Source organism: Parus major, chromosome 2 (genome assembly GCF_001522545.3).
Source record: "Parus major isolate Abel chromosome 2, Parus_major1.1, whole genome shotgun sequence".
NCBI classification, from domain to species: domain Eukaryota; kingdom Metazoa; phylum Chordata; class Aves; order Passeriformes; family Paridae; genus Parus; species Parus major.
The window spans coordinates 34,344,601-34,368,374 of NC_031769.1; the positions used below are offsets into that span (position 1 = coordinate 34,344,601).

A 23,774-nucleotide genomic window follows, 5' to 3' on the forward strand; every position below is an offset into this window, starting at 1 on the left:
CAGCTCCTCATCATGGAGGAATCTCCGTTTCACTCGTGGTGTCACCCCAACGTGCCCATGCTCTTCCTTTTTCCCCCACAGCTGTGTCCTTCGGCAGGCAGAGCAGCAAGCCAAGGATGTGCTGCCTGATCTCCCCTCCCTGCCAGCCACGGTCAGGCACAGTGGCAGCTCAGGGAGCAGAGCCACCTCTCCCATGGCATCTCTTCCCACCACGCTGGAGCTGGCACAGACAAGCAGGGCAGCGTGCAGAGTTCCCCCACCGCTTGCTTCCAGCAAATCCTCTGCACTGCCCACACGACTGCAGGAGAAATCATACCACATGTACAAAGCCAAAAGCTTTTCGTACTGCAATTTTTTCTTTCCTGCGCCCGAGGCCTTTGTTAGCAAACAAGACGCCAGTCTTTGAGGGGAGAGACAATGGTGTGGTTCAGCTCATGCTGCGGAGGCGCGCTGGAAATGGCGCAACAGCTGAGTTGTCGCCCTCTTCCCCCCCTGCTCCGCCCCTTAATTTTATTATTCTGGTTCAGTGACATTTTATTTGTCTCTAAATGCTGAATTTCCATCTGTTTTAAAAAGAGACTAGTAAACTAAAACTGTATCTTAGGCAGAAATCCTGTGGTCTGAAAACACAGATAATCCACATTCACCTTCCAGCCTTCACTAGCTTCACTTTCAGTGACAACCAGCAATAATATTCTTAGCCACTGGCCTTCTCCTGTTTAGCTGCAGGCTAACTCACTAAGTTGATCAAGAGATGCTCTTTGAATGAGTTGACACCACGCACAGCCAATTTTGTACTAGGGAAAAGAAAGCAGATAAAAGAAGAGCACTGGGTTGAGCCTGTGGTATCAGGAGCTGATTGCAGCTGAGAATTTGTCATTGCTGAAGTTTGCATTGTATTTAGAGAAGGAAGTGGTTGTGTATGTAGTCCAGCTCATCTGAGGTTTGCAGCACCATTTAGAAACCAAACCTGTCGGGGCTTTGGTTAAATTCCTAAAGAGGAAGAACTCATTGCTGGCCTTCTGTGCACATCCTGTGTCTGCAACGAATCCCCCTGAACAACTGTCTAAATGGGACCTAAGAAAGGCAGATACCAAGGGGATAAATAAAATCTCATATATGATAAACAGTGAATACTGCTGTGCCTTAGTCATATGAACTGGTTTGGCTGAATTTTCCTCCCCCAAGTCTATTAAGTTTAATGCTTCTGTGCGAACACTCAGAGTTTCCATTGAATATGTCTGTATGTCTGATCCCAGGATGACACTGTGATATTCCAAAAATAGTTTAATAAATTGAAATTCCAAGATGTATCATCATAAGCCTGTCACTTGAGTATCAAATCTGCCATGTTATGTAAAAAATATTGGTTATATAATGGGATTTTTATCAGTCTAGTGACATAAACGCAAATATTAGAGCATTATTAGGAAACCGACCTCTCTCTGACTTTGGATGTGTTATGCTGAAAGTTAGAGGAAAAAGTAGCTTATGTGTAATGTGGGGGATTTAGATGGAGTAGTTTCAGAGGTGTCTGACAACCCAGAGCTAGCTTGAGGGTTTTCTTTCTGATAAATATAAATAAATTTAAATGGTATTGAGGAAAGAAACTAGAATGTGATCAGAACCTTGAGCATCTCCAAGGTTTCCTTTGTGATGGCCCAAACCATGCCATTGCTGCTGGCAAAAAGCAGTGCTTTTTGCCTCTTGAAACACATGGAGAAAGAGCTGGGCAGCTATAGTCTGTCCTGGAAAGCAAATAAAGGTGCCGAGGTAGCAGAAGCTGGGACTCACTACAAGAGGGCATATGGAAGAGCAGGAGGGATTTCCTGCAGGCAGAGCAATGTTCATGCATGCATCACAGCCAGTTGTCACCAGTGGTCAGGTAACAGTGCCAAGCCCCAGGGAAAGGCTGAATGGGCAGCAACTCAGGGAGCAGAAGGTTTGTGTGGAAGCCCTCCTGTCTGGGGAGCGGAAGCTTTGAAGTATGGGAGCGTGTAAAAAGTGGCGTTGTGAGTTACCTGAAAAAGAAATTAATTAAGTGTGCTATAGATAGAAGTAAGTGCTTCGTTTTATGACTGAGAAGCTGATTTTGCAGGTTGCACAACTGCTGGAAAACCCTAAGTAGTGTACTCTCTGAAATTGCACAGCCTGATGTTACTGACGGACAGCCATCTGTCCCCGTGGGCTTTCAAATCAGCAGAGCATCACTTTTACTAAGCGCAGGCAGTCTGTGCAGTGGAGGGGTTAGTAAGTGAATTAGATGAACCTTCTGACTTTTCAGCCTGAGCTAAAAGCAGTCTGAAAAAAATAGATGCAGGGTCAACTTCACAAGTTAATGTAAGTGAATGCAATACTTCAATTCCACATATTTTCTTTGTTAGTTGAAGTGGGGCAGACTGTGAAAGACCACTGGTGTGGTCTTCAGTGTCTCCAGTTCAAATAGGTAGTTTTCCCAGTAGCACTGGCAGCTCCTCACTCAGCTCTATCGCAGCACTTTGAGCATTGGGCACACCTTTGGACTTAAATCTCACAGTGTTCTGCCAAGCAGGTAACCTCCATCCTCCTCTTCTGGATGGGGAATTGGAGAACTTAGTAAAGGAGTAGAAGAGGGGAGCTGGAGGGAGGGAAACCGATGGGGAAGGGGCACTGAATGTGCTTCTCAGTGAATGCTCAGTATCAGACATCTGTGTCCTGGGACATGGAACTACGTGCCTGTAAAAAAGTGGATCACATGTCCAAAGTAATGCTGAAAGCTGTTAGTGGTCATGGTCCCAGTATCTCCTGTCCCTGGGCTTTAACTAGAAAACTGCTCCCCTCAAAATCTAGAGATGGCAGGTAACCAGAGCAAAGGTAATCCGCCTTGAAGACCCTGTTCTGCAAGCAGGGCTGTGCATATGGGCCTCCTGCATCCATGTGAAGCTCCCCTGCTGCCTTCACTCCAGTAATGCACAGGCTCCAGGGCTTCCCAGGCCACATAGTCCCAGCTTTCAGCTTTCCCTGGCAGTGAGCTACCTCAGTGATACCGAGCACACACTGACAAAATACTTTGTTTAAACCATGGTGTAAAAGTGCCAAATGCTTGTATTTTTTACCTTGTACAGGATATAAAAAGCAAAAAAAGCAAAAAAAAAAAAAAAAAAAAAAAAAGAGAGAGAGACAGAGAAAGATTTTTTGCCCTGTAAGATTAAACAATCATCATGGTTTTAAGGGCTTAATCTGCTGGCATGCAGACTGCTGGCTGATAAGTCTCCGAGTCTGAGTGTAATTGGATGCAGCATCGGATTCAGTTGTGTGTGGGCTTTCCAGGGGCTTTTTGTTTGTTCATTTTTTAACACACTGCAGAGTTGAAGAGATCTGTCCCTGGAAATGCCTTTGGGGGTGAAGCTGTAACACTGTGTGTCCCCCAGCCGGGATTTCGGCAGCACCTCTCTGGAGACCCCCTCTCGGGGAGCACAGGGCGGGGGGAGGCTGCTCAGTGTATGAATTCGTGCTATTGTTGGAGGCACACATCTGCCTCAAGAAACTGCACGGCACAGGCCGTTACTTATTCAGATGCAGAAGCTCCTTCCGTCCCACAAGACGGCCCATTCAAGTCACATGCCAGAGGTCTCAGCAGAATGGGCTGCAGCTGCTTCAAATCTGCTGTCTAACATCAGAAGCACTTGGACAAACTGTACTGTGCTGACTACAGTCAGGCTCCCCGGCACCGAGGAAGACAGGGAAAAGATTTGGGATCCCAGCGCTATGTTCTCAGAGGACCTGTGGCTGGAAAATGACAAAAACTGTGCTGTTGTTCACAAGTCCAAGCGAGGAAGGAAGCGCCAAGAGCTCCTGGCCGTGGCCCTGGGGGTGAAGGTGGGAGTCAAGGGGGCACTTTTGTGGCAACCTCTGAAACTCTTTGCCTATTCACAGATCACCTCCTTGGTCAGAAGAGCAGCCTTAACTCAGAACGACAACCACTTCAACTATGAAAAAGCACACAATTTTAAGGTAAGCACAGCTTGCTATTATTTTCAGCTAAAAAGTTCTGTTGAGATGCCTCACATTTTATTTTTTTGTTGTGATAGTTTTGCAAGCACCTATTTATAATAGCTCATAGAAAATTGTTGAATTTTTCTTTCTACTTTAAGTTCCATTAACTGATTTCTTAGTATGCTGTTACATAGGCACTTAATCCAAATAATGGTTTTCCTGCTCATTGTATTACTTGACTGGCAATTTAACTCTTTTTCACAGATTCGGTTTTCTTTTCTATTCAGAAACAAACCACTTCATACTTATTGTCTTCATCTTAAGTGTATCTGCTTTTAAATAAGAAAAAAGCCCCTTTTCAAAATCCAGCTATTTTCAGAAGGCAGCAGTATTTTACCGTATTTTTTACAGTACTGTTTATTTAAATACCGTGTATTTACAGTATTTACAGTAAACATTTTGGACCATTTCTGATTTCAGAAAAAGTTGAGAGAGCTTGGGTGCTCCTAACAATAAAGCAAAGCACAGTGGTGGGTATTGTCTCCTAGCTTTTGTTCCCCCACCATATGCTAAGGAAATGTTCTCAGAGTCCCACTGAGCTATAGGATCTGAGCTTGTGTTTGCTTGTCAAACTAAAACAGATCACTGGGCAAACACAGGGACATTTAAATGGATCATCTCTCTGCTGTCTATATGTACAAAATCAGATTCTTAAGGATTCTTTTCCCGAGTGCTGTCTCTGGCAGACTGCTGCAGGGAAGTGACTCAGCTTTGGAAACAGACCTTCCAGGCAGCTTGTATTAAAATTTTTTGCCAAAAGGACTGTGCTGGTTTCAGAGCATGCCAGCCAGTTACCATAGTTAATGCTGTCAGACTGTGTTTTGATGCTTATCGGGATGAGCATCGAGAGTAAGAGTCAGTAACAAGACAATAAAGGAATGTATCTCAGCTTTGAAACATCAATTTAGTTAATGCTCCTTGAGGATGCTGATCTGGGTCACTGTCAGAATAGTTCAACTCATTAGCAGAATAAGAATTTTCTGATATTTATCTAGGGCCTGTCAAAAAAGGAGAAGCACTGATCAAAATCATTTCACTTAGCAAAAAAGTTTCATTTCTTATTTTTCTGCATACTTTGCTGTGCAGACACTGCTAACCTCTGCAGTGCTTCTGCTGTCGTTGGCAAATCAATAATTTAATATTAGTGAACAAAGCAAATAATGGCATCCCTTTTCTCATTCCCCTTCCTTGACCCAGTCTACAGAAAAGTCGATATTTATCTCTCTGATCAGCACTGAAGGAAATAAGGGAAGCACTCTGTTTTCTTGCTTGATTAAGCCAACTTTCATTCTTTCTGGGTTTTACCCTCATTATCATTTTAATATCAAAACTATTTTAGTTTAACTAGAAAATATTTTCTCATGACTGAGACTTCTTTCCACTTTGACCCATGCATTCCTTCCTCTTCAAAATTTCCCTTGTTTTGGCTTTGATTTATAATTGGACCTGTGCCCAGTTAACTTGGTGTTTGCACAATCTAGCTGTTGTATAGTTTCTGTTCCTTTCTGTTTCAAAAGAGTCATAGTTTAACTGGAAAGCCACATGATTAAAATAGATATGTATTCAAAGACTTGACAGCAGAAAATAATTGTTCTTAGTAAAGGCAATAACAGACCCTAGGGAACAAACATGTAAAAAATAGTTGTCCAGAAAGGTCAATCAAAAGTGTTACATCTGCTTAATGGACAAATATGTTCACTATGCAAATACAGTTACTTTTCCAAAGGAATATATTAGGACATGTCCAGCTGTTGAACAAAAAATGTGGATAGTATACTCAGAACATAACATTTAAATTAAAAACATGGCTCAAGGCTACTATCTTTAATATATCCCATATTCATTACATAAAGGGGTTCAGAAATCATTTTAAAAAGAAAGAATGGCTTTATGTGTCTTGGACAAGATGCTTGATGGCTTTTGACAGCACTCAGGCTATGAAGATACGGGGTTTATCTGAAGGACAATGCTATTTTGAAGACATTCAAAAAGTTGTCTTCCCTGTTTTTAGGTGAATACTGATGTGCGTTATATCATTCATCTCAGTTTCTAGGCATAAAGGTTATGTGTCACAGTGTCCTTCATAATCCTGTCATAGGCAATTCTTCATGAACAAACAGGCACTCTTTAGCTTTTGTCCTTTACAAGATGAAGAATCTAAAAAATGAAGGGCACATTTCTAGCAAAGCTGATGGGATTTTTGTACATCTTATACCAAAGATCTTACTGCAAGAGAGAAGGAATGAAAGGTGCAAGGCACAAATTCACATGGCTCTCCTTTCATCCTTGCCAAGCTAATAGAAAAATTAAAAAGCAGCATTGAAGTTTGGAGCATGAGGGCACCAAGTTTATGTTTTTCTGAGCATCCATGCTTTCTCATTCAACCTCTCTTCCAAATTTCAAGGCACTCAAGGCAACTGGACAAAAAAAGATTTAGTATCCAGGATGATTTGTCAAGCTGTGTGAGCACACCACGCAGTCACATGGATTTAGGTTTGGAGCTGGCGTCTGTCTGGCGGGACAACTTTGCATAAGCCAGTGTAGACATACCATAATTCAGGAAAGAGAATAAATCTCTGAAGCCCTGTTTAGAAAAACACAGAGGTATTTCTCCAGCTCTGTGGATGTCAGCCTGACTGGATCTCAAAGTCCTTTTGCATCTTGTTCCAGTTTGGATCCAGCAGCCTCTTTTGGATGTGCTTTACCTGCCAGCTTCAGTAGGGTCCCAGCTGGTGGTGAGGTCAACCTTGTGCCTGAGGGCAGCAGCATGGAGTTTGAGGATGCTCCACACTTTTTGTTCAAGGCTGGGAATTCATGAGAGGGCTTCTGTGCTGCTTCAAGTGAGCAAATCCAGCTGAATAATGTACATTTACCACAATACTGCGCCTGTTTGCCACCATAGCATGGGCACATCCCATTTGCAGGCAGGCTAGTGGAATACAGGCAGCTGATCACAGACAAGTCAGGAGATCTGATGGGAGAGAGGGGGCTCTGGGATAAATTTCCACTTGTGTTAAGCACTGCAGATAATGCTGCTTCTGGGAGACAAAGGGTTTGGGGGAGATATTTTTTTACAGACATCACGAAGATTATGTGCATTCATTTAAACAAAAATAACAGCAGAGTCAGCTTTTCTTCCCTTCAGATGGCTTAGGCTCAGCAGGAGTCCACAAAAGAGTCTAAATATGTCTGTATTCAGGCACAACTCTGAAAAAAACTTATTTTCTTGGAAAGCAAATAGAAAATCTTCAGACCCAGTCACATAAAACCAAAATTGTCTCAGAATCAACACTGTATAATGTCAATTAAAAAAAAAAAAAAAAAAAGCAGCAGTTCAATTCAAGACAATTGTTTTTGTTCATTTCTGCAGTATTGCTCAAGGCATTATTTTGTTTTGCCACTGTACTGGAATTCCTTAACTTTGGTCTCAGTTTCCCCCTCTGTGAATATGACCGCGACACAAAGGAGAAGTGAATAAGGTAGCACCTGCAAGGGGAATGCTGCCATTTGAAAGCAAGGGCACCACAGGGGCAAAGGGCAAAGAGAACAGGAAGACAACAAGAAGAGACATGCAGGGTAGTGTTGTGTGAGATTGTCCAGCAGAGAAGAAAAATGAATGAAAGAAGCAACTTCTCATTGGATGAGGATGAAAGACTGAACAAGAAAAGTACAGTGTATAGTCTGAAATGTCACAGGGTTGGCTTGTTTTAGGAAATAGTTTCCTGTAAATTCATTTTAAAAGTTTGAATTATGTGTCAACTGTAGCTCAGGCAGCTCAAGTCTATGCTGTGTGTACATAGAGAGATCTACTGAGACTTCAGGATGGGGTAGGAACCAGCAATAAATAGTACCGGACCATAGTTCCAAAAAATCTATGCCCAGTCTGTTTGTAATGATGTGGTTACAAAGGATGGGACAAAAACTAAAATTCCATCTCAAAAATATGAGACTTGCTGTTATCTCTATTTTAAAAAGAGATGAGGCCAGTCTTGCAGGCAAAATTCCCATATACCATTCAAAAATGTTGTGTTCCTAAGAACAGGCTTCCTCCATTATTTCTTTAAAATTAATGACAAACCATAAGAGACTTAGTTCAAAATTGCATCCTAAGGGAATTTTTGCACCTTCATCTAGAAACTTTTGAAGTTCTCCCTTTTTTCAGTTAATTTCCCTGTTTCAACTTGGCCAGAAACCACCAAGACTAGCTTTTCACAGGGTATTTCAGCTGGAGGCTTGCCATATGAGCTGAAATGCGGATCCGTGAAAAATTGAAGTGAATGAATAAAGAGAACTCAACCTTTGAGGGCCACCAAGCTGAATGGAAGAGGGGAAGGATGCGCTGTCAGCACTTCTCAATTGGAGCCCTCAGTCAGCATTGATGACTTTCCAATTAATGTCAGGAAAGATCAAGGAATAATCAGCTACCATTTCCAAAATAAGCCTCAGCCAGATCAGTTGAAATAAGCTTTATGTAAAGTGAGCAAGCAGGCCCTAAATATCCTAGCAACTGCAATGGACTTTATTTGTGAAATGGTGCATTTTTAAAAGTCCTGGCTGAGTTCTTACGACCCCTTCTCACAAGGTTAGCTTTTGTAAATCGCTGCAAAGCAGAAGACACAGCTAGTTATCTTCCCACAGCAGATGATTTTCACCCACAATTAAGTGCAGGTGCAGACCTACTAATTATGTGGCTTTCAGTCTATAAATGATAAAGATGCAGGCATAATTAGTTTTATCTGTAGTTTTGTATCCACTGAAGGTCACATAGTGCAGATGACTGAAACTCAGGTCATCAGCTGTTACGTACAGCCGTTTACCCCCGCAAAAAAGCCATGTCTGAAATTCATGCTACCCACTCTGCAAAATAAAATAAATGAAATGAGAAGTATAGGTCTGTATCTATTAATATATCTATCTCAAAGTTTATCAAAGGTAACATTTTGTTTCACAGAGATACGTGTTTTTTTGAGGGGTAAAGTACCATCCCAAAAAATGTCAAAAACTCTAGTTTTGACCTTTCACTGTCAAAAGAGAAGAACTACTATTGCTTTAGTTCATTTGACTGTGAGTACCTGGTCAGGAGCCATTTGCAGTCAGGCTCACATTTTTACCTCAAAATCAGGAAGAGAAGTCTGTATTAAAATCGCAATACTTCATCTTTCTGGCTCAAGAGTACAGACTTGTGTCGGTGTGATCCTGCAGACAAATGGGGCAAAAACATTAGCATGCAAAACGCTTGGCCTAAAACTTTACAGTTTATCTGAAAAAGGCCAGTGACTGTTTTTTTCACTCCATGAAAAGCAAAGAGCAGCTTTTCCCATCCCAGGGGTGGAAGTGGCCTTTCAGCCATCCACCCGACGGGTAAACAAGAGCAGAGAGAAGGAAAGGATGCATTGGCAGCCAGAGTGTGCATGATTTATGTTTTGTTAAGCTCAATTAAGTCTCTGGCCAGAGCTAGCTCATACCATGCCCATTCACAGGGGCATAGACCTCACTATTTACTTTTCATTTCAATGAAAATTAAATGCTTACTTTACCAGAATACACATCTTAAATAAAAAGATCTGCTCTAGCCTTTGGAAAAGCAGTGACAGAAGAAGCAGTGGTGTGCAAAATGTGGCTGGGGAGATGTGGGCTCTGTCAGCACACAAATCATTTTATTCTTTATTTACTTGTGACTGTAGCAAAATGAAGTTTGATCTGCTGAAAAGGAGTCTATTGACAGCTTTTCCCTATGTGAGTTCAAATTACTTACTAGACTGGGGAAGGGTGCTTTTTTCCTACAGTTCTTTGGAATATTAGTTTTGCTATTTTTCTCCTGGTTTCCTCCCCTCTGCTATAGCTAGAATGTCAGCAGGCAAAAATTATTTGTTTTCAGTGTCATCCACAGCCTGTTTCTTTGCTATGTTAAGCCTGTTGAAAGATAAACTTTGAGATCAAAGCAAATTTCTGTTCCCATGGTTTATTTCATCTAGACGTTGGAAGGATGTGGGCACTATGTGCTAAAGATTTACTCCTACTGAGTCTTCTGTTGTTTATCCATTTCAGTTTCTCCATCTGTCAGCCCATCTGCCTCCCAGTGACCCCATTTTTTTCCCCCACCCCCATCTGTATTACAGGTCCATACGTTTCGAGGTCCACACTGGTGTGAATACTGCGCCAACTTCATGTGGGGTCTCATCGCTCAGGGAGTGAGGTGTTCAGGTGAGCCTGACTTCAACATTTTCTGTCAATCTCTTGAAATGCTCAGAGATCTGTCCCACTCCAGCCTGCATTCCCTGCAGGAGTGGAGGACTAGGATTTCTTTAAAGAGCAAAGCAGGAAATCCTTCTGCCTTTGTAGAGGTTAGAGCATTTTCATTTGCCTCGTTAGCTGGTTTAGAAATTAAGCTATCAGCCCTTGGTTGCTGAGTTTCATCCTCTGCTGGTACCTTGATCCTGCCTGTGCCTGTGCTTGTGCCTGCTGTGTACATTCAAACTGGTCCTTTATGATTAAGTTATCCCTGATGGTTTTATGTCTTAAGATGCAAGCACTGGAAATGGCAAAGCCAGCCAGCAACGAGGCTTCATAACTCCTATTTTTGCTACCAATTGCTGGGAAGTGCCCTTGTCTGCAAAAAAGACTGCCACCTGCTTCCCATAAAAATACCATGCATTGCTGCAAGCCTGAAGTATCCCACCTCGAGATAAAAACAAAAAATATGACCATCATTTTCCAAGAGGGATTACTTTTCTGGTGCCTGTATTGGCATTTTAATAGTGCCTTAATCATGTTTTTTTCTTTTGTGGAAAATATTTATCTTGCAAAAACACAATAATCATCACATCATGTGCTTTTAGATTCAGCAAGTGAATTAGTATTTGGTGCATTACAAATGGATTTTTGTAACTTCTTTCTCCAGATCTGAAATCAATTTAAAAAACTGTTTGTCTTACCTCTCCTTGCCCTGACCTCCAGGCATTCCTGATCTCAGACTGGCACCAAACACATCCCTGACATCTGCCTTTCAGAGACAGAGGAGGTGGTTGTTACCTAAAATTAATTTAGACCACTGTTTGGAGGATCAAAACAGCTTTCACAAAGGCACAGTGTTAATAAGTGCAGTCTCAGCTACGGCAACATCTTGTCTGTCTGTAGGTGAATAGTGGTAACACAAAGAATATGAAAAGGACATTAAAGAAGAGGAATAGTAATTTGCTTTTCAAGCTATTTGATCTTAAACACAAGTGTGCAAGACCTGACCTCACTAATGCACACCACTATATTTGTTCACATACATGAAATACTAAATTAATGAAAAGGCATATTAATTTAGTATGAAACATAATACTCTCCCTCAAAATTACCAGCATTTAACTCTAAGTAGACAGATGCATTTAAATTTAACTTCACATGCCTGGGGAACAGCACTGAACACAATGCAGGCAGGATCATAACTGCATCACATTTGTTTAGATTTCACAAATAACGTATTATGCAGTAATAACCGTACGGAGAAACACACAAAAACCTACCCAATTTCATTAAATGTTTAGGTGTGCTTGTGATTTTCCTTGATTAATATTTGATAGAGTATAATATTGAAACATGCTGCAAGTAATAGTCCTGTTTACATTTTTAATAGTTAAATGTTAAATTATCTCAAAGGGTCATCAGTGATGTGCATGACTAGGAAAGCATTAAAACAAGAATCAGAGTTATATAAGATAATGCAGCTCATGGTGGTGGTGTTTGCTTTACTGAAGCTTATAAATTCATTTGGCTGAATACTTGAATCAATTAGAAAAATACGTTTTGTAGAGGTGAAGCAGTGATGGTTTAACAGAAACCCACCTGTGCTACTGAGGGCAGTATTTGACTCTGGAGTAAGACAGCAAGAACTATTTGTAAAATGAATCACTTTTTTATAGCATGCCTTTCACAGCACTTTATATGCCTAAGCTGACCTACAGGCTAAGCCACAGGGGACACTTAGTCACCAGTGAAGTGATGAGAAGGGATGGGGAGTCTGCTGATGTGGCAGAGCGAGCCAAAATGTGACACTGCAGGAATGTGGAAAGGGAAGTGAGGCATGGTGGCTCACAGCACTGTCCCAATTGGAGTGCTCAGGTGAATCTTAGGTCCTCCGACAGTGATCAGTGCTAAGCCACACAACAGCCAGCAAAAGACAGTCACTACTGTGCTAATTTTATTTTTGGCTAATCTAAAATACCTAGAAGTTAAGTCTCACGTGTTTAAATGCAACACCTTGAGCTATGTGTCCAGTAATGAACTGATCCAGACTGCACCAGCAGTCTCCTTCAGCTCAGATTGTAAGGGACATCCAGACTTTTTACACCTTTCTGACAACCCTGCTGGAGTTTACTTTTCCAACCATGAGATTTTTACACATTTTCATGTTCATCCTTCTCATCTCCACACTATTCTATCTCTCCTCACTGATGGGGAAATTGTGCCCCTCGCTTGATGTGGACCAGGCAAATAAATTGTTAGACAAGACCTATCAGCATTAGCACTAATTAATTAGTGAGTTAACCTGGCTAACTCTGCTTGCAGACTGCGGGTTGAACGTACACAAGCAGTGCTCCAAATACGTGCCCAACGACTGCCAGCCAGACCTCAAGAGGATAAAACGAGTCTACTGCTGCGATCTCACCACGCTGGTGAAGGCCCACAACACCCAGAGGCCCATGGTGGTGGATTCCTGCATCCGGGAGATCGAAGCAAGAGGTTTGTGTGCTTGGGAGAGCAGCAGACACAGCAAAATGAGGATGACCTGAATTACGTGCTAAGCTAGAACACGGTGCTGTGCTCATGCACACCGAGGACAGGATGAGAAAAGGGGTTTTTTAGTGTAGGTGATACATTGCTTTGCATTAGCTAGTAAAATTAAATCATGGCCTCCCTTAATGCGGTTCCCTGAAATGCTTTCTGAAAACATGTCAAAACATGTATTACGTTACACTTCTGAAAGGGGTGAACTTTAAAGTGAACTTTTAAGTTCATGTTATGTGTCTTTTTTCATTATTTTAACGTACCTAGGGACACATCCAATTTCAGAGTAATCAGTTTAAATCAAATCCATTTTTAATAACCTTTACCGACATTGTGGGCAGGAGAACACGAGTGACTGGAAGTGACTCAGACAAGTGAGGTCAGGGGCTATGGTGCTTTGTGGTAGGACACCAACTGCACGGGGTTTCTCATGATGCTCAGTTCCTGACTGATGGATCGTGTGGCACAGGCAGCATATCACAGCCAAAACTCAAGCTTGTGACAGGTTTTTGGTAAACAGATGTGTGCCAGGTTGAAGGAAAAAATATACCTTCTTCAATAATCATGTGTCCCCTTCATAAAATTCATGTGTTTTTCCTTTGGATAGCAAATGTGCATGTTGTGCTGCCCAATAAGCCAAATTTTCCTGTTAGCCACAGCTTCAGCACAGAAATCTAATAATGTTGAATTCATGGCATCCCAGTAATCTGCATAGCAACACCCTGATACTAGCCATAGGATTTCAAGCCCACACATCGTCTACTGGATTGACTCAAAGACTTACTAGCAAATCCCCTGCGCTGCACTGTAAAGCTCTAGCAGGATTATATCATCATTGCAGGGACAAATGGAAAGAATAGTATGGACTAAGACAGAAGAGCTTTTCTCTGATGATATAGCAGGAAGCTACATTGCATTTGAGATCTAATCACTTACTTCTACATTTATTGATTGAGATAAAATCTGCTGCTTGCTCTCTGTTTCTTCAACATCTTTTTATTTCTTTCCTTAATTGCCATAGAACTATGAAAGATTGTGATTTTGTTCTTAAGAAGACAAAGAATATTGGAAATTATAAGTAGGTTAGCACAGTGCATAGTTACAATAATGGATTTTGGGATTGAAATGAATAATGTGTGTGTGACTCGGCTGAGCTGCCCTTCATTTCATGTTGGTGTGGAGCAGTGGGGGGAGAGTTGTACAAGTGAGCAGGTCTCTGCTGGTGGAAGAGCTGTAGGAGGGATGTACTGATGTGGGGAAGATCTGTATCTATTACATCTATCAGCTGTGTATAAGTAAAAGCAGACAGCAAAACAGGAACAAATTGTGCTCATAGGGAAAGGCAGTCCTTTACCTGCATTGCTATTTATCGTTAGGCAACTGGTAAAAGGAATGGAGACCTCTAAAGCTTTATTAATTATAGCTAAATCCAGGAAAATCTCCTACATAAAGTGAATAAATCATAATAACATCACATGCCTTACCATTAGCAAATTGCAGCATTTTTCTCTAAGATAATCAAATCAACCATGTACCTAAAAAAATTGGAAAGTTTGAATTCTAAAATGCTTTAATCCTTTAGAAACAAAATTTAACATCATCTAGATCATTCCTTAACTGCTCCAGAGTTTCACATTACAAATAACATATTGCTTCACTTAGTAGGTCTGTTGTTCTTGCATTATTGTTCTCAAGCCTAAATATCTGTTGATTACTGAAGCTAAGTTAACAAGAACTTTTTGTTTCAGGTTTAAAATCTGAGGGCCTCTATAGAGTTTCAGGCTTCACTGAGCACATTGAAGATGTGAAAATGGCCTTTGATCGAGGTACACCATTTTTTAATCTTGTACAGTTTTAATCTAAGCTTTCAGTTCTAGGACATCTCAGATCTTTCAGGGTTTATATATGTACCATGGAAATGAATCTGACATATAAGCAGAAGTACAGAAAGTAACCTGTCTTTTCTGAGTTTAAAGTGATCTGTAGTCCTTCTCATAAGAAGAAATTATGTTTCACAGTTGGAAGGTATAATTAAATGTGATGTATTGGTGTGTAGAAGCTTAAGTGGGGGACTGGATGATTGCTCAACCTAGCCTAGTTCAAGCATGAGCATAGATGGTACCAGGGGAAAGTTGTTATTCCTGTCTTTAATAGACTCAGTGCTTTACAACACAATAACCTATTTATGAGTTTAAGCACCAGGAACTACAACTGGGAAGTCCTTCTGCATGTAGCCTTGTAGAAAGCACTGCACCACTGCTCACGTGATTGCATCTGCACAACAGATGAGAGGGGCATTGAGGAGATTGGTTGCACAGCATATTGAAAAACTAACAATTAAAACATTGACTGATTACCATCCTCATAGCCCTTCTGAACTGATTGAGTTGATTATGTTGGTTCTGATTGTGCACACAGTCTTTGCACACAGGACTAACTTGAAGTGTGCATGTAAGTGAGCACAGGGTAGGGCCTCAATCAATAGAAAATACCTTTGCAAGTACATTTGAGAAGTTATACAAGTATTGTTCTCATTTCCTGTAAATAGTGGTTTCCTTCCTACTTAATTTTTTTCAGGTGTTACCTCTGCCATGGTAGGGAATAGGGTCAGACACAGCCCTGTGATCACAAGTCCATGGGCACAAGGCAGGTCCAGGTCAAGCCAGAGGGTCAGCTTGTGGGTCAGGGTAGTGACCAGGAGGATGGATGGCCCCACACCAGCGTGGTGCAGCTGGAGACAGCTCTGATGTCACTCAGGCAGGGATTGAGGGCCCCCATGGCCCATGGGGAGGAGATGTGGGGTCTCAAGGGGAGGCTGCACTGGCCAGCAGGGTCTGCAGGTGGCACATCTTACACTTGCTGTGCCTGAACATTTCTTGTTTGGAGGCAGTTTGTCATGCCATGTCATGTTTGACATCTCTGTAAAGAAAGTCCAGCAAGGAATTTCCAAACTGGCTGTTTTCATCCTGAAATACCCTTTAAAAAATAATACATATTTTAAAATATGTTGGATGCTGCAGTTGGGAACATATGCATACACACCCATGGATCAGCCATTCTTTGGGCCAGAGAGGTGCACAGTGACATGACTGCTATCATGGCAAGATGGTGTTCCAGATGTGCCACAGTCCTCACAGGTCCCATTCTGCTCCCTGCAGGTAGATCTGGCCTGGCAAACCCTTTATTTTCTGTGTGTTTATTCTCCTCTAAGTGTACCAACCTGGATGAAACCCAGAAGGAGAAGCACAGGTTGTAGAGGGAAGAGTTGGAAGAAGGCAGATTTATATTTATGTCTGAGCATGACTTCAACACTGCTTCAACTGTAGCTCCTTTGAAAATGCTTTGAACCACTTCAGTTTATTGCCTATTTATTAAGTATACTCGCAGCATAATTGATGGCAATACACACTTCCTTCCCACAGCAAGGAAGAAAGTGTGATTTACAAAGGCAGCAGCACCTAGAAACAGGAAGAGGGAGGTGACTAGCAGTACTGGATTTCCAAAGGAAAAAAAGCATGGATAAACACAAAAACAGAGAAAGCAAAAACAGAGTTTGTATACAATGGCTGTAGGGAAGACTATTGGGCAGAAATTGACCAAAATCTGTGTCTTCATTTTTTTTTAATAGTTTCATGAAAGGAAAGAGAGTTGCCATGAACACTCTGAAAAAGGCATGGATAAAAGCAGGAGAATAAAGAACATAATCCTGTTATGGGCTAGAGGACTAGAGTATTGCAGAGACCAGAAGCTGACAACTTTCAACACTTTCTTGTTTTGAAAATGTTTTCTCCCTGAACTGGGGTGGAAAAACAGGAAGGGTTGAGAGTTTTTACAGGAAAGGATTTAAAGAAAAACAAAATAGTAGTTGTTTTGGGGTTTTTTGTTCTGACCTGTGGGCTGTGCAGCTTGGAGGTGGTTGTCAGCTGGCAGAAGTTCGAATTGGCGATACGCTTCCAGCCTGAGAGCTCAGGGCTTGCTTCCCTGTCAGATCCTTACAGAGACAGGGATGCCACCCTCTCTTTTGCACCCCAGCCCCATAGGTAGGAACACACTGCTTTTCTGTTGCCCTGTTAACTCTTCTAGTACTAGAAGCCAGAGTAGCATGGAGTGAACTACCCCAAGAATGAGGATTACCCTGGTTCTCTGTCCCAGGTGAAGGAGCTGGGAGAGAAGGGATCTGAGTGCCAGATGGCAGGTCTTGTCTTCAACACCACCTGGAAGTTTTCTGTTCAAATTCAATTTTCTGCCCAGAAAGTGAAGTTTGTAAGGGTTTTACAGAATTCATGTTTCCACGTTCACTACAGGAAATTAACTTTTTTTGTAACAAAAATGTAAATTACAGGAAAATTAAAATTACAGGAAATTGACTTTCAGTGCGGGGAGGATAGTCAAAGGAGATGCTGAGACCAGGGGTATGAACCAGAGGAGAGAACTCTTTAATCTAATTGATAGTCTTGGCACACTACTAGAGGATGTACACTGGCCAGGAATAGATTTCATTTAACAATTTAAGGACCATTTTTTAACCATCTGAAAGCAAGGCTTTGAAACAACCTTCTAGCCAGAGCAGGGATAAAAAACATTAGCTAGTTTTATAAATGGAAGTTGCAGGGTTTACAAGAAGGCGCCTGCGGTGGCTGAACATTGCACTTCAGCATTCCAGAGGCCCTTCCCTGCCCATCGTCCCTGAGTCAGTCCCCAGGCACGTGGATAAAATTCCAGGACACTTTTGCATCTCCAGAAATACAGGATTTAATAAAAGGGTTTGAAAAGAGACAGGCAAGAAATGCTCCCATTTTAATGCACAGGATGCATCCTTCAAATAATGCCATCAAGTGTTCTGGTTCCAAGCTCCTCATCAAGCCCCAGGGGCCAGGAGACAGCAGGATACAGCAGGATACAGCAGGATGAGGCATGGGAGCTGACTTGGCCGTGGGGAACCTCTCCTGCTGGTCTCATGTGCAGCTGAAGGAGTGCAATGAAGAGCAGCCAGCCCTCCCTCTGACTAATTCTGCCTTGACAAAGAGGCAGTCACTTGGTGCTTCCAAAGAATTACAGCAAGAGCAGAAAAAAGCTACCATCTCCGGAAGAGAATAACATCCCACATAATATTACTTGGGCCAAATGTAGCTGTGATAGTTGGTGTTAAAAAAGGGTGAAGTTGGTCCTCATCTGATTTAAGCTGCCTTCCAAATCCCAAGCAGTGTAAATACCCCTACTGTAAATTAGCATTAGGCTCTCTGAGGCATTGACAATGTTCCATTTTAGTGATTTTTGTAATGAGAAGGAGGGGAATAATGTGGATTTATTTAATCTGGTGAATGTTGGTGCTGTAGAACGACAGTTGCTCTCTGTCAGCATTGTTGAGCTGTGGCGTTGTGGCATCCAGAGAGCACCCATTGTGCGTTTTATCCACAGAGCTGCCATTGTCACCACCACTTTCTGTCCCCCCACTTGTTTGTACAACTGGCTGGTACAATACACTTGCTAAAAATATTATGCTGTTAAATATTACATGAGTACTTAGAGGCATCATAATTCATACCCTTTTGCCAGTGTAGCTGAAAACCTGTCAAATGCCAAGTCCAAGAAAAAACAAAAAGCATGCTAGCATCGTAAAGGTTGTGCAATTAAAAAAAAAATAGCAGGAAAGGAACTTGAATAAAATCTAATTCAGTATTCAGAGGGCATGGGTGAGGCTTTAAGAATGTAATACTTATTCTATTTTATTCTGCAATTAACTATTGATAATTTCTATGGCATTCAAAGTCAGACGTCAGTCTTTAAGGAAAAGAACAAAAACTTTATTTTTCTTGAGATATTCAAATTTTAACATAATGCAACAAAATACATTGAGAGTCAAACTAACAGAGAAGAAGAAATTATGGGGTTTGGGTAGAATTAGGTTTGTAAAGCTGAAATTCACTACGTGTTTGCAATCCAAAATATTAAAAAAAAAAAAAAAACAACAAAAAAACCCCTATATTAACATATGGATGCTGCAATAATACTGAAAATACCAGTTATAATCTGAAAAAGTTCCTGTATTGAAGAGTGAAAAATTATTGTGGTAATGCAGAAGGTACCATGTAAACCACATGTAATTCATATATACATGCACACACCAATCCCTGCATGTCTGCTGTAAAAATGTGCAGGGTATATTACAACAGATGCTTTGCTGGGCACACTTTAAAATAAACTTCAGTGCGTTTCCAATGGATGTATATTTGTCTCTGAAGAGAAGAGTAAAATCTTTGACTCAGGAATTTGCAATTTTTCCTACAGTAAGCACATATGTAGATAAGAGGTATGTTTGAAGTACATTGTAGTTCGAAGTACCTCAAGCTAAAATGCCCCTTTAAGGAAGCTTGCTGGGCTGCTTTGTAAAAGTACTAAATAAATAACACTTCCATTTAGTGTACTGGTGACCTGGATAATAGATGTAAGCTTGTGCTTTGCTATATCTGCTGGCTCCTTGGAGGTATCTGTTTTCAGTGGAGCATTTTGAGTGCTCAGTGTCCATCAATTAAATAGAGCTCTCCACACAAAGCTTTACAAGACTAATGCTACCGTGCCTGGAATGTGTGGATTAAACAAAAGATTGGGGCAGTGTAAACATCCTCCTAGGGCTTATTGATGCTGTATTAAATTAAATGCTGATGGATGTATTCAGACTGCTCAGCTGCATCAAGAAAGGCTGTTTGTTTTAAACACTTAAGCATATAATCTCCTCTTGATGAGAACATGTAGTGCTATTAGTTTTAATGAGAATTATGTGCATACATTGGACAGGACGTATCCCTGCAAGATTAATGCCATAGGTTTGTATAAAATGTCTGCAGTCAATATAAACTCTTTTACTGTGCTGTGAAAGCCTTTATCTCCATCCTGGATGCCGTGTATCAAGCACCCTCCCTCATCTGTCTGTATCAGGGCATGTCCACAAGCACTGTTACTGTGAGACAAGCAAGGCAATGGCTTTACAACATGTCAGCACCTTGGTGGTAGCAGCCCAAGCTTGTGCCTGCACCTCCTGGCAGACACAGCAAACCCCTTTCTGCTGAGTTCTCAGGCAGAGCCTTGTCTGAGAACTCACCTGTGGTCATCACCTGCACCTCCTGCCTCAAAGGAAGTGCTGTATCCTTAGCTGAAGGATGGGAAACAGGGACTACAGGGTATAACTGATCTCTAAGAAGCCTGAGGTCAAGCTGGGGGTTAAAATCCAGACAGCCACACCCCCTACTTGACCGTCTTTCTACTGGAAGGCCACCAAGAGAGACGGTCCCAGGAAGGGAAGACAGCAGAATTTCTTGATATGGAGAAAAATGTGGGTATGAGGCTACTAGATAGTACAGAACAGAGGTAGTCATTTGAACTTGAAAAATTATAGTGATCCTGCCTTGCTGCTATTTTTTGTAATTTCACTCACTGCAAGCCACGATTTCCCAGAAACACCTGTAAACTCTAAGCTCACGTGTTTAAACGTGCTCTGTAATAGTGTTCTGACTAACTGTTATATTGTGGCAAACAAAATATATGCCTTTTTAGATGCATAATTCATCTGTTTAGCATTTCATCCATTACAAGTATACATATTAATTTTTAAAATTGTGATGCACATTTTGGAATAATTGTATAACTAAATACCTTAATATATCTATTTAAATTCAGATCTTTGCCATAAATAAATAAGTCAAATATTAAGACATTAGAAGATAGAAAAATATAAGGCAGCTTTCTTTTCAGCTAATCACTGTAGATATGTTGGTACAAGATGTGCAGGATTTGGATGATTCTTGATTTTTCCTACTGGTCTCCTGAGAGACGTTGGAAATTTATGTTATTTCTCTCTCCCTCTCCTTCCCCAAGTAGAGATGAAAGCATGGTTCATACTCCTATGCACCGATCTGCAGATGGAAAATATGATGTCAGAACAAGTTACTAAATAGCTTTGTTTCAGTGAATAAATGGGATAAATGCAAGAAATATCTTATTAGCATGGTGTTTCATCCAATATTAAAACAGTATGTTTGAGGTGGTACACTGCAGATGTGGATGCTGTAATCACCATCCCCTCCAAAAGCTGCAAGCAAATAAATTTTTTACTAAAACATAAAGAAACTACCATTCCTCATTGATATACTGTAAAGCTGGTAGCAATATATTCTCATTTAAGCCCTCCAAACACTTTCAGCTTGATTTTCTTGTCGGGTTGCACACAATAAATCTGACTTAGAAGTCTAGCCTTGCTTCTGTCAAAATTAAGGTGGTTTTAAACAGATTTCTTCCTCCTTTTCTAGATGGTGACAAGGCTGATATTTCTGCCAGTATTTATCCAGACATAAACATCATTGCTGGAGCACTGAAGCTATATTTCAGAGACTTACCAATTCCTGTGATCACCTATGACACTTATTCCAAGTTCATTGAGGCAGCAAGTAAGTATTGCATAGCATCTGTACCAACCTTTATTTGCATTTCCCATCCGTAAAGCTGTCCACATTAAAGGAGAGGACAGAAGAAAACCTGGAAAAATGGGCACTGTCTTCATTCCTTCTCTGCCATGTCCTTTATTCCCGTGAAGCTTTTGCCCGATTGTTCATCAGATGGGATATCATGCAGGTTCAAAAGATAAAAGTAAATATATGGTATCAAAATAACCTAATAGTATCAGAAAGTGTGGTTTCAGTGTCTTTTTGTATGTCAAGATAAAAAAATACTGTAAATCCTGCTCAGATTTTTAGAGAGATTGCCAAACAGTTTCAAATGAGCACTGATGCTCAGTATATGTAGATATCATTGATATCTACATATTTAAATACATTGAGAAATCTTGAAGTAATTCCATGCCATTTCAATCTCTAGCCAAACCTACATATTCAAGCATAGCCTCCTCAAGTCATATTTCCACACTCCCATCTGGTTTTGAAGGCTAATGGAAGTAATCTTTTGTAATACTTTAAAGGGACATTTCTGGGCAGAATAGTATTATGAGGCACTTAACAAAGCTCGGGTACTGTACCTATACAGACCTGTAGATAGAGCTACAGACCATGGGGATAACTCCTGGGTGGTCTTTGTTGCTGATTTCTTCTTAAAACCCTTTTTTCTGAGGATGCAGAAGTTGCTGATAAGCATCACATTTATGAGTGCAATATTTATCCCTGCAAGCACAGTCAATGGCTTGTAAATGATTCCATAATAATAAGTTATCTTCCTGATTTATTGCTGTGTACACATGGAAAGCCCTATTAACATTAATCCTGTTTGGTGTTTTTACAGAAATCTCCAATCCTGATGAACGACTAGAAGCAATACATGAAGTGTTGATGTTACTCCCTGCTGCTCACTACGAGACACTTAGATACCTAATGATTCATCTCAAAAAGTGAGTTAATTGACATGCAGGGTAATTCTTGAAGAGCTTAGCAATTTTCTGCTTTGAAAGAGAAATATTACAGAAAGTCCTAATAAAGCTTCCATTAGGGCACTGCCACTAAACCAATAATGTTACAGATAAGCAGACAAGCTGTTTGTAGAAGTGCATATAAGCTGTGCACTTTTATAGCATAGATCCTTTTGCTGGCATATTATTGCAAACCCTTCAAGAGTTAATTGACATTTGTCACGCTTCTCTGAGGCAGATAATATCTGAAAAATACCAGATGATGGGTAGTCCAGAGATGTGCTGCTGTGAGGCAGCACTTGACCATGCTTTGCTTCTGCCTCCCCTTACCTCCTTTTTTGTCTTCTTGAACAATTTTTGTCTTCTTTCCTAAAAGGAAAGAGCTGTCTCTTATGAGTTGTTTGCTTACATCACAGTAACCCAAGAATCAAGCAGGGTTTGTTTTTGTATGACTAGTAAAAGTAATGTGGGTCCCAATTATATCTCTCTTGGTTTTAAACATGTTCTGCCTCATTTGCTTTCCAAAGCTTCTTTAGGCATACATAAGAATTTAGCCCTTCCATGAGGGGCTTCATAAGGCATACGGAATTTTCAAAAGTGCCTAAATTTAATTTTTTAAGGTACTTAGGAGCATACTTCCAAGTTTTCCAAGTTTTCAGCTAGGTACATAGAAAAATTAAGGACTGGTCCAGAGAGGGTCAATCACTTCCACTCATTTCAAGCAAAACTTTTTGAAAACCATGCTAACTCTACTTTGCTGCTTTGGGTATTTACATGCCTCAAGAGGCCTTCTTTTTAAGTTTTTAAAGCTGAGTACAGATGGTGCTGCCATCTCAAAGCAGGCCTTCATTTATGGCTTTATTGCCCAAGTTATTCCTTGTCTCTGGTTAAACTTTGATACTTGTTAACAACAGAAAAAGGGATAAAGGAGGCATAAAGCTACTGATCTTTTATTCAGAAAATCATTGATCTCTTCCTAGTTGTCCCACTACTTGCAACACAGTCATTAATGTGGAGAGCTTCCTGGGTTTCATCTACACTATTCTGCAGTACTAATGCCAACCTAAAAAGACCTCAATTCACATAAATCTGCATCAGAGAACTTTTTTTAAATGCATTTCATGCTCTATCAGGTTCTCATTATGCAGAGACTTTTCCTCAATTTGAATTGGTTCAGGTCATTACAATTGAGTAATTTTTCCCCTTGATGGGACATTACCTGGGCATACAGGGGCTTCTTTTAGACCCTGCAGAAATGAGATGTGCAAATATCACCCTTGTCAGTTCATATGCATGGACAACTGATGGCGACTCACATTGGCTTTTAAGAAGGCCTGTGGAGGCCGTAGAAAAGTGACCTGCACACAGAATCAGTACTTTCATGTCCTGGTAGAAAATTTTTAATAGACATGTATGGGCTTGCCTTCCTCCTTCTCATGGACTGCAGTCCAGGCTTTGGTTCAGCTGTTGAACTGAACTACTGATGAGGCAAAGAGAGTCTGAAGTGCTGATCAGGCTTTCTCTCTCAAATATCTGCAAGTCATGCAATGAGTTT

General features: G+C 40.9%; 1 protein-coding gene across 2 annotated transcripts in view; it reads left to right on the top strand.

Annotated features, from left to right (window-relative positions):
• The window catches only part of CHN2 (chimerin 2), a 156,888-nt gene that overhangs the window by 129,291 nt on the left and 3,823 nt on the right, over positions 1-23,774 (top strand). For both annotated transcript variants that reach the window (XM_015618786.3, XM_015618785.2), the window contains exons 7-12: positions 3,916-3,993; positions 10,155-10,239; positions 12,592-12,765; positions 14,559-14,636; positions 21,114-21,251; positions 22,096-22,201. In XM_015618786.3, the coding sequence (XP_015474272.1) occupies positions 3,916-3,993; positions 10,155-10,239; positions 12,592-12,765; positions 14,559-14,636; positions 21,114-21,251; positions 22,096-22,201 (659 nt within the window). The remainder of the gene's footprint in view (positions 1-3,915; positions 3,994-10,154; positions 10,240-12,591; positions 12,766-14,558; positions 14,637-21,113; positions 21,252-22,095; positions 22,202-23,774) is intronic.